Source organism: Bison bison, unplaced genomic scaffold, assembly GCF_000754665.1.
Source record: "Bison bison bison isolate TAMUID 2011002044 unplaced genomic scaffold, Bison_UMD1.0 scf7180017864282, whole genome shotgun sequence".
NCBI lineage: Eukaryota > Metazoa > Chordata > Mammalia > Artiodactyla > Bovidae > Bison > Bison bison.
The window spans coordinates 891,551-902,966 of record NW_011494854.1 but is presented as its reverse complement, the minus strand read 5'-3'; the positions used below and the strand labels follow the sequence as shown (position 1 = coordinate 902,966).

At 38.0% G+C, this 11,416-nt stretch overlaps 1 protein-coding gene across 1 annotated transcript in view; it reads right to left on the bottom strand.

Annotated features, from left to right (window-relative positions):
- The window catches only part of SSB (Sjogren syndrome antigen B (autoantigen La)), a 9,777-nt gene extending 2,564 nt beyond the window's left edge, over positions 1–7,213 (bottom strand). Inside the window, exons 1-8 of the mRNA XM_010849412.1 lie at positions 7,088–7,213; positions 4,958–5,032; positions 3,225–3,328; positions 2,963–3,137; positions 2,223–2,330; positions 2,038–2,138; positions 1,183–1,254; positions 809–851 (exon numbers count right to left, since the gene is read on the bottom strand). Coding sequence (XP_010847714.1) covers positions 809–851; positions 1,183–1,254; positions 2,038–2,138; positions 2,223–2,330; positions 2,963–3,137; positions 3,225–3,328; positions 4,958–5,023 — 669 coding nt within the window. The 5' untranslated portion in view covers positions 5,024–5,032; positions 7,088–7,213. The remainder of the gene's footprint in view (positions 1–808; positions 852–1,182; positions 1,255–2,037; positions 2,139–2,222; positions 2,331–2,962; positions 3,138–3,224; positions 3,329–4,957; positions 5,033–7,087) is intronic.
- Between the last annotated feature and the right edge of the window lie 4,203 nt (positions 7,214–11,416).

Genomic DNA, 11,416 nt, shown 5'->3' with positions numbered 1-11,416 from the left:
AAGGTCCGTCTAGTCAAGGCTATGGTTTTTCCAGCGGTCATGTATGGATGTGAGAGTTGGACTGTGAAGAAAGCTGAGCGCCGAAGAATTGATGCTTTTGAACTGTGGTGTTGGAAAAGACTCTTGAGAGTCCCTTGGACTGCAAGGAGATCCAACCAGTCCATTCTAAAGGAGATTAGCCCTGGGTGTTCTTTGGAAGGACTCATGCTAAAGCTGAAACTCTAGTACTTTGGCCACCTCATGTGAAGAGCTGACTCATTGGAAAAGACTGATGCTGGGAGGGATTGAGGGCAGGAGAAGGGGACGACAGAGGATGAGATGGCTGGATGGCATCACCAACTCGATGGACGTGAGTCTGAGTGAACTCCAGAAGTTGGTGATGGACAGGGAGGCCTGGCATGCTGTGATTCATGGGGTCGCAAAGAGTCGGACACGACTGAGCGACTGAACTGAAAAGCAACCACAAACCAGAAATGGCATGTACCACTCTCTACATATATAAGGAACAACCAGAAGCTAAAATGCTGTTTTGAAGTATTTTAAGTAGTTGGTGTGTTTTCTTTTATCATCCTTTATTCTACATGGCTTCTGATTTTAACTTATTTTAACTTCTCCAGCAAGTAATCACTAGTTATTATGTAAATCTTATTGCTCTGGATAAGTAGTAATATTAGGCAATATTTGGCTAGTACTTCAGTGCATTGACAACTGCAGACTTGCTTACATTATTTTCTTTAAAAAGTCTCCAGAGCTTTTTATTCTAACTTTGAATTACAGATTTCTTAAGAGACTAGTAATATATACTTACCATTTCAGCATTTTCTGCTAGCTTTTGTTTTTCTTCTTGCTCTCTACAAATAAAAATATCATTAGACCATTTCCATCTACTTTATGCATAAGAAAATTAAACCCTGATAAAGTTAACCTTAATCATGATTACTAATCATGTTACTACTTAGTAACAAAAGCCAGTCCTTGGGTTTTCTGACTGTCTGATGCTAGAGTGCAACAGAATGTGGCCCTAGGTTTATCAAGGCAGCTTAGGACCTCAATATTTCATTAGCAGAAGAAAGGTCTATTGCTACTCATATTTCAGAGCTCATCATCAGCTTCACATCCCAGAACCAATAACCTTTGTCAAAGCTTTAAGGAACTAAAATGTGATTAGCTCAACATACTTACTGTTTAGCTCGTAATTTAGCTTCCATTTTATTTTGCTTTCTTTCTTCATTTTTTTTGGTGAAATAATCTTCCCTAAGGACAAAAAATGTAAAGGCTAAGTTCATGAGAACTTTCAAAGACTGACAGTTAAAGTGAATAAGATATCCCATAAGAATAAATGTTACATTTTCTACCAACACAATTACCTATAAATTCAAAATACAATAAGGAAGTTACTCTTATTTTTAAAATAACAGCGTGACTAACAAATAATTCACATGCCATAAAATTCACCCTTTTAAAGTAAATAATTCAATGCTTTCAGTATAACACTGAGAGCATGATTTATCACTATGCATCTCTAGGTCCGTCAGGTTTATTCTATTTAGAAGACTGTACAATGCAGAAGTAGATTATGGGCCTGCAATTCACTTTATCATGAAAATGTCCAGTCTGTGCTAGTTTTTAGACACAAAGAGAGATACACAAGAATGTGATTCAAATCTCTATTTATTAATCCTCTGTACTGTATGAACACACAGGCATATAGACTATGAGAAATATAAATAGATAATAATTGTATGGTGATCTATTCTCTAACCACACCAAAAGCTCAGATTTTACCATCAAGCCTAATTATAAGTTTCACATACAAAACAAGTACTGAAACTTAACCTTGTTTATTCACTGCTAGCAGTGAAAAGCTCCTAATAAACCCTTCCTTACAGTCAAAGGACTAATAGTACCACTGAAAGAACTTAAGTATTTCTCAAAGAATGCCTAAGGATACTAAAAATACTGGTCTGTCTTATCCCAGTGTTTCAATTCTAGATAACTAAGTGCCCTCCCCTCAAAAAAGTCAGCAAACAGACTTACTTGAAAAGTATTAACAGGTCTGTGTCTTTGTACTTCTGGCCAGGGGTCTCAACAAACTTTTTAGCTGATTCAATACTATCAAATACAGCAAATATTGAACCCTTTGAAAAAAGGAAGAAAAAGAATTTTTTAAAGTTACATCCCAGTTATTTTCAACCAGAAAAAGTAACAACATACAAGCATACCTTAAATGCTTTGTGCAAGGTTCTTCTCATCTGAATATTTAGTACTTGACCTTTATCTTCTAACCATTCTTTTATGTCATCAAGAGCTGCATCTGTCGGGAAGCCTTTCTACCAAAAGAAGAAACACACAAATGGCAGCTCAAGGAAACAATGTCTCAGAAATTCTGATTTACTGTGTCTTGAAATGAAGCCAGGATATACATATTATCTTTCTGTCTCTTAAATGTTTAATAGCTCTAGTTAAAAGCTGTATTGACCAGTGCAATAGAAGTGACCCGTTTATCTGGGATCCACTTCAAAATAATCTAGGTAGGGCAAAGATAAAGCAATATTAATCACGTTAATAACTGTTGGATAATGGTACATTATATATTCAGTCTACTTTTGTATGTCTTAATTTTTGCAGTATAAAAAAATCTACTTAAAAATTAATGTTAAAATAGCTATCAAGTTTAACTGTTGATAAATAACAGCTGATATGCACTGGGTGCTTACAGTACGTCAAAGATTTTGTCCAATGTTATATGTTTTGTTTTTTTTTTCATTTAATTCTAACAACAGTTCTATAAGGTAAAAAATATTATCCCCACGTAGGAAGATAAGGCTTAGAAAGGTTAAGAACATTGCCCAGGAATATACAGCAAGTGGTGAAGCTATGATTCCTGAGTCCTTATTCTTATCCAATAAGAATCTATGTTATTTCTAAATAACTTTTAAGACACAATTAAAGGCCCACTTACAATATAAACAGATCTGTTTTTTACGTCATTTTTATACTCATCAGTCACTTCAGGGAGAGGTTTGCTTGGAGATCTTCTAATTTTAGTTTTATCTTCACTTATTTCCATGAGTTCTGCCTTTGATTTGCTCAGGGCCTCTACTATTACATTAAAGTCTGTCGTTAAACGGTTTAACCTGAACGAATACATATAAAAGCATTGTAAGATTTAGGAAAAGCCCTTGCTGTTAACAGAAAATCTAATAACTTAAAAATGTTTTTACCTATTAAACTTTATCATTATCTCCAAAGGTACCCAGCCTTCATCCAGTTTGATCTGTTCCTTTAAAAATTTGTCCCGTGGCAAATTGAAGTCTCCAAAATAATACTGCAAGATAATTACAATATACTGCAGAGCACTGTAGAATATCGACTCTAATCGTGGAGTTTTAAAAATTACCATTACATCACCAAATTCTAGTCTTTAAAAGTAGCAATATGTGTCAAAAGTTAACTGGCAATAAACGTTTTCCCTTAAATACACTTTAATAAAATACTTATAGTACAAATTAAAACTAAAAATGACTATTGAAACAATGTAATTAGCAGATATAATAGAAAGCCTTAAAACAAATTTAAGGATTTAATAGATGAAAAGCCTCATTTCAGTGTGGAAAGAAGAGATTGTTATAAAAAATGGAATAAACTTGTTAATCACTCTAATTTTTTTTAAATTAGAAAAATCTAAGTTTATTAAATTTCCAGTGTTATTTTAAATTCCCTGTTACAACTTTACTAGTTTCTTTACAATTGTGAAGAAAAATTACAAATTATTCTGTGTTCACTATTTAGAGGATACAAAAAGTTTATCAAAATGTATAATTGAAAGCAATGAAAAACATTTTCACCTAACAAGTTTGCCAAAAATTCTAAAAATAAGAATACCTAGTATTGGCTTGAACACAGAAAAATGGTCATGCAGGTAGAGATATTAACCAGATATTAATTTGATATTAAATATCAAGTTATTAAGAAAAATCGTGCATACCCTTGAGGCAGAAATCAGTAAACATGTTTAATAGTATTTATTTATAAAGATACTCATCACAGAACTATTACAGTTAAAAAATTGGAAATGTCCTACATATCAAATAGTAAATGGTATAAATTATTGATGATATGAAACTACTACCCCAAAATGCATCCTATTTTTGGTGGGAGGGAAAGGGAAAAAAAATTATGTTATCGTGAGTACTGACCAATGTGTCAAAGGGTCATCAGTCTTTTAACCTTGACTACCTCAACAGCATGAGATTTGAGAAGGGGTAGGTTGTTGGAAGGGACATTATTGACCTTTTCCACATACATTTTTGTATTATTCCAAATACTGAACATGGAATAATTTATAATTTTTCTTCACAATTATAAAGAAATTAGTAAAAAAAAGTTGTAACACAGGAAATTTAAAATAACAGAGAAGTGCAACTTTTTACAATACCTAAATTAAAAAAAAGTTTAAGAGAACTTTGAGAACAGACACTTAAAAGTTACGATGACTGAGAAGACCTAATTGAGCAGAAAAACTATCAGGACCTTCAAGAATACAGTGCTTTTTAACAGGGAAGGTATTTCACAAAGAATTTTTTAATTATCCTTCTATGTGCTATGCATTATTCCAAAATGTTTAACATTTTATGAACTACTGTAAACCTCACAACCATCTTATGAGGGTACTAATTCTATCCTCATTTTATAGACCAGGAAACAAAAGCAGTAAAGAAGTAAAGTTATGCTGGTCTATAGTGTTACCTTTTGAAATGTCTTTGTCCTTGGGTTTTAGAAACTGGCTCCACCAATATAACTGTACACTACTGTACATCTACCTTAACACCAGAATCAAAAACAAACCAAAATGTTCGATAGGTCAGTATATCAAAATTAAATGCTTTTTGTTTTAAGGTCCTAAATGTCCTCTTAAAGAATCTGTTTTCACATTGTAATACCACAAGAATCATACCTCAATTTGATGACAGATTTTGGCCTCCAGAGCAGCCATTTTTTCATTATCACCATTTTCAGCCATTTTGGCTCTCTGCAAAAATTTACAAATTGGCATAAAAGTTATTTACCTTTAACACAGAACTCAAGACATTTAAAAGAATGTTTTAATTATCAATATCCCTCTATTTTCCTAAATAAAAACCAATTTCACAGGTTCAATTTCTCTACTCAATTTTCTAATTTCAACAAAAGAAAAATTTTGAAATAAGTGACGAAAAACTATCAACGATCCTCACTTCTTTCAGCCATTGTTCTATCCTCTATAACAAAGTGAGTGGGTCATCTTCATTTAGCTGATCCAGAAAGCTGAGGGAAAAAACTCCATGTATAGCGTATCAGTTGTCAATATCATGGATCTCAGTCTTGTTTGGTGTGAGCTGAATTTCTTAAAATCAGCCACAGTTGATTTACCAAAAACAAGATTATGTTATAGAAACTTTTGGGTGAAACAAAATTTTAAAAATGTTACACAGCGTTAAATAAATGCTAATATTAATATATGAAAACGATCATTTGAGAACCTGAGAACACTAAAAGAACATTAAACTGGAGTATGCCTACTATTTGGGCTTCTCAGGCAGCACTAGTGGTAAAGAACCTGCCAACCAATGCAGAAGACAGAGATGGGTTCCATCCCTGGGTGGGGAAGAAACCCTGGAGGGCATGGCAACCCACTGCAGTATTCTTGCCTAGAGAATCCCATGGACAGAACAGCTTTCTGGGCTACTGTCCATAGGGTCGCAGAGTCGGACATGACTGAAGCTGACTGAGCATGCACATACACATGCCTACTAACACTGGTTAACCTAACAGCCACATTCCCGTTTCACATCCTTCACAATAACATTGCAAGAAAATCATAAGTCTGTGAAGTTGGTTTGCTAGGACTAACAGTCTCCTGACTTCAAATTATTTGCTTCTAGTACTCCATTAAGCCATCAAAACACACTGTATAAAAGTATATTTATAAGAATTCATCAAGGCTATCTGCCATTGGTTAACTCTAGTGATCCACTTCTTGGAGGCAACCCTTCATAACTTGTAATTACTATGCAATAACATGGATGCACACTGGAAGCTCTCCTATGGTGCAACACCTTACTGACAAAATTTGGTCAATCTTACCCAGTGGTTTTTCCACCACAATTCCTAAGTTATTACCGTGATCTGTTGTTGATTAGTCGCTTAGTCGTGTCCGACTCTTTTGCGATCCCATGGACTGCAGCCTACCAGGCTCCTCTGTCCACGGAAATTCCCAGGCAAGAATACTGGAGTGGGTTTCTATTTCCTTGTCCAGGGGATCTTCCAGACTCAGGGATCGAACCAGCGTCTCCTGCACTGGCAGGCGAGTTCTTTACCACTGAGACACCAGGGAAGCCCTACTGTACTCCAGAGCCTTCTATAAAAAAAAAGGTGAAATAAAAGAACTATTTAGTCCCTGTAACACTTCTTTGGGCTACTCAAAACTGGAACTTCGTTTCATGAGATACACTCTTAGAATGTACAACTGAAATATTACCCACGTTTTTCAATTTCGTTCAGAAGCCCTAATGTGAGTGAATAATGACCGTTAAAACCCAAGAGAGTGACGCCAGGAGAGCATCTGCGGCCCCGATTCCCTGACCCCAGTCTGTCTCGTATGATCCAAGAAACCCTTCTGCGTTTAACCCACATCAGCCTCCCCAGAATCTTATACAGCCCAACCAAACATTCGCTTTCGGCGACAGAAGATACGAAACCTTAAAGACGCAGTGGGGAATGCAGGAAGCCTGCGTCCAAATAATCCGCCACAGTCCATCCCAAAGCAACCAATTGGTCGCCTGGGCCCCAGCCACGTGCGAGGATATCCTAGCTCCCGCGAAGAACGCAGGATCGGCTCCCCACCTCGCAGCGGCCCGCGTCCCTTAGTCCCCAGCGCAGCTTGCCACGACCGGCTGCGGCCCACGCGGCGCTCGCCCGGAACGCGAGGAAGGCGAGGAGCGGACGCACCCAGCGTGAGGCAGCAATGAAAGGGACGCGCCGTCGCGCAACACGCAAAACAGACCCTTTTGTACTTTCTTCTCCTTAGCCACCTAGAGTTGCTCACCTTTCAGTTCCTGGCCCCACAGAGACGCGCCACAGGGTCACCAGCAACGTCTGCACTCCTCTGAGACGCCGGCTTGCCCACGGCGCGTAAAGAAGATGGGGGCCGTCCCGGCAACCCTTGCGGTCAAAGTGGGCGGGGCTTCCGGCGCACCCGAGCCGGCTCCGCCCTGTGAGCATGCGCCTCGGCTGCAACCGCCCAAGGTCTGAGAAGTCCTGCGCCTTGTTTCGGTGAGATTGGGTTACAATGTTCAGTAGCACTTTGGAAGGGCTAGGATAAATATTTATTTTTAAGTATTTCTGGACAGCATTTGTATTTCCAGCCCTTCCTTGGGCTCTCCATTCACATGAAGTGGTTGACTTTTTTCTGTACTTTAAAAAAAAATTGTTTTGATTATCCGTAATAGTTAACCCATTTTTTTAAAATGACAAGTAAAACATTTCACTTTTTAAGTGAAAAATTCATGGAATCTTAAAGTTGAGAAAAAAAAATACAGTAGAGAGTTAGGAGCTGGAACTCTTGAAATCAGACTGCCTGCGGTCAAATAGTAACTCTCCAGTTTACAGGTTGTGTGACTTTGGGAAAGTTACTCAACCTCTCTATCCTTCATATATAAAATGGGGCCAGTGATAACTATCTTACACTTTATATAGCTGTCGTGAGTATAAAACATGGTACAACATATACCTTCTGTCGGGAACTGTGCCTGGCATATAATAATAGGAGCAGCATATATTAATCTAAAACAAAAAACGTCTTTTTAAGAGACCGAAATGCCATCGATAATAGTGCAGAAACCTACTGCTCTATTGAATGAAGTCATTCAGTCGTGTCCGACTCTTTGCGACCCCATGGACTGTAGCCTAACCAGGTTCTTTCATCCATGGGATTTTCCAGGCAAGAATCCTGGAGTGGGTTGCCATTTCCTTCTCCAGGATATCTTCCTGACCCAGGGATTGAACCCAGGTCTCCTGCATTGTAGGCAGACGCTTTACCGTCTAAACCACCAGGGAAGATCTATTAGAGCGCCTTTTTTTGGAACCAGCTGCAAAGACTGTGGGACCTTAGTTCCCCAACCAGGGATTGAACTTGGTTCCTCAGTAGTGAAAGTCCAGCACCCTAACCACTGGACTGCCAGGGAATTCCCAAGAGCCCCTTTCTATTAGTATATTTTTTGCACAATAATTTTAGTCACTTAAAGGATTTTTTTCTTGTGGTAAAGCACATCTTTCCAGCGTTTTCTTGAAAATTTAAAACGTCTGGTGAAATAGTCTGTTAAGTGAGTTCAGAGTTTTTTGGCAGTTCCAAAATAGATCAAATTAATTTATCTGGGAAAAAAAAAAATTCAGTTATAGATTGAATTCAGACATTACATCAAGCCAACGGAAAAAAATTGAGTTATGCTGAGGTAATTTAAATTCAGATTAATCATGTTCACTTTTATCCACTCAACAAATATTTATCAAGTCTCTACTTTGTGCCAGACAAAATAAAAACAATTCACTTTTTGATCAAGTTAGAATATAAGTATTTAATAGGACAAATCATATGCATGTCAGGGTAGCCCCACTCAGTGGTTCTGAATATTGTTTACTCCATGCCTACTAATGTCCTGGTATGGAGCTTGGCAATGGGAATAAAAAGAAGACCCAGACTCTGCCTAGAGACAGTGACACCTGAACAAATGTCCCTGCTCCTTTATGCCCCCACAATGTCTGGGTAAACTACAGATACAGCCTACTACCAGAAACCACACTCATTGCAGAAGATATATTTATTATTCCCATCAGGCCCCTGGTCCTTTACGCTCCCTTTCTTCTTCCTTGTCTCTCTCTTCTAGGGGCCAAGCTCTATGCAGCTACCACCCTTCAGGGAAAATGGATTCCCGGCTGCACACGAGGAAAGTTGTTTTTTTAGATGAAGAACCAAAAAGACTCTCTCATGCTGATATCCATTTCTCTCATACCATAACTGTGTAGGATAGTATATTAAAGACCATCTTTTTGAGTGTCGACTTAGTAAAAATATTCTAGAGAGTAACTTGGTAATGATATGTGCTAAAGTTTATGATATGCATAGTTGATGCCCCCAAAGTCTACTCCTAAAAGTGTATTCTAGGGAAATTTTTACGTATGTGCTTAAGAAGGTATGGTCAAGAATATTCATAGGTGTATGATATATAAATGCAAAGAACTGGAAATACACTAAAGATCCACCAAAAAAAGAATGGGCAACTAAATTGTGGTGTAATTAAACAATGAACTAATAAACTACACAGTAATGAAAACACATAAACCAAACTGCATGCATTAACACTGATGAAATTCACAAACATGCTAAGTAGAAAAAAAATTTTTAGAAGAAATATAAGTAGCACCCCTAGCCATTGTGGCAATGAAAAATCCCTCTACATTTCTAAACACTAAGAGATGGTTATTGCTTTTCCCCTTCCTTTTCTCCAATACTGAGAACAATTAGTCTAGGATAATGGCATTATTCTAGCTTAGTTAGGCATTTAGTTTGAAATATTTGTTAGCCATCCAGGTAGAGGTGTCAAGTGGAAAGCTGATAGATGAGTTTGAAACTTAGGAGAGAAGGCAAGGTTGGAGATACAAATTTTGGAGTTATTAACATAAAGAAAACATTTAAAGTCATGATATTAGATGAGTTCTCCTAGAGAGAGTATTGACAGTGAACATAAGAGCCCAAGACTGAACCTTCTAGCATTCCAACTTTTGGGATATTGGATAAAGTAAGAGGAGCATGCACATGAACTAGAATAAGCACAGCATTCAGAAAACTCAGATCATGGCATCTGGTCCCATCACTTCATGGCAAATAGATGGGGAAACAGTGTCAGACTTTATTTTGGGGGGGCTCCAAAATCACTGCAGATGGTGACTGCAGCCATGAAATTAAAAGATGCTTACTCCTTGGAAGGAAAGTTATGACCAACCTAGACAGCATATTAAAAAGCAGAGACATTACTTTGTCCACAAAGGTCTGTCTAGTCAAGGCTATTGTTTTTCCAGTAGTCATGTATGGATGTGGGAGTTGGACTATAAAGAAAGCTGAGCACCAAAGAATTGATGCTTTTGAACTGTGGTGTTGGAGAAGACTCTTGAGAGTCCCTAGGACTGCAAGGAGATCCAACCAGTCCACCCTAAAGGAGATCAGTCCTGGGTGTTCATTGGAAGGACTGATGTTGAAGCTGAAACTCCAGTACTTTGGCCACCTGATACGAAGAGCTGACTCATTTGAAAAGACCCTGATGCTGGCAAAGATTGAGGGTGGGAGGAAAAGGGGACGACAGAGGATGAGATGGTTGGATGGCATCACTGACTCAATGGACATAAGTTTGGGTAACTCTGGGAGCTGATAATGGACAGGGAGGCCTGGCGTGCTGTGGTTCATGGGGTCGCAAAGTCAGACACGACTGAGCGACTGAACTGAACTGAAGTCCCTAAGAGCATAGAGTGCGAAACCAACCCTGGTGGCCTCCTAGAATGGATTTACCATTTAATCAAAAATTTTTAAAAGGCAGATATATCTTTGCTAGATTGACACAAAAATGTAGATTGCTAGATTTTAGATCTGAGTTAGGCAACAGATCTGTCACTACGTGGCAGAATACTCTAATAAATCAAAGCTCCAGGCCAAGAGCCCCACTCTGAGACTGCTTGGCTTGTGCTAGACCTTTATGTTTTTTTGTGTGTGTAAGATGTATGTCAGAATGCCTAAAAGCCAGAAATCCAGTGTGTCTCTGAGCTTTGGGAATAGGTTGTAGGACTGTTTTTTTTGTCTTCCTGCTAATAGATTTTTTAATATATGACTTGTCTGAGACCTGCCATTATATAACAGATATATAAGAGATCACCTGAGCATGAGATTCTTGGAGGGAGACTTAGAGCCTGACCCTATGTCTGATAATTGGAGGCCTCTAATATCCCCTCAATTATCTACTAATTGTGAGTAACCAAGTTTTCTTGAGTCATTTGTTACATTTGACCCAATGCACAGGTTGATATATACATAAATTGTAAGTAGACCTTATATAAGCCACAGAGAGAGACATACAGAGATTTGGTCAGTTCTGTCCAACTCTTTGCAACCCTATGTACTATATCTGACCAGGCTCCTCTGTCCATGGGATTTCCCAGGCAAGAATACTGGAGTAGGTTGCCATGCTCTCCTCCAGGGGAATCTTCCTGACCCAGGGATTGAACATTTGGAAATTCATAAAACAGCACAGGTTCTGTACTAAGATTTCGTTTAAAATAAAATATTTGTCACACATAAAGGGAAAAGAAGGAGCTTCTGTGAGTGGGGGGC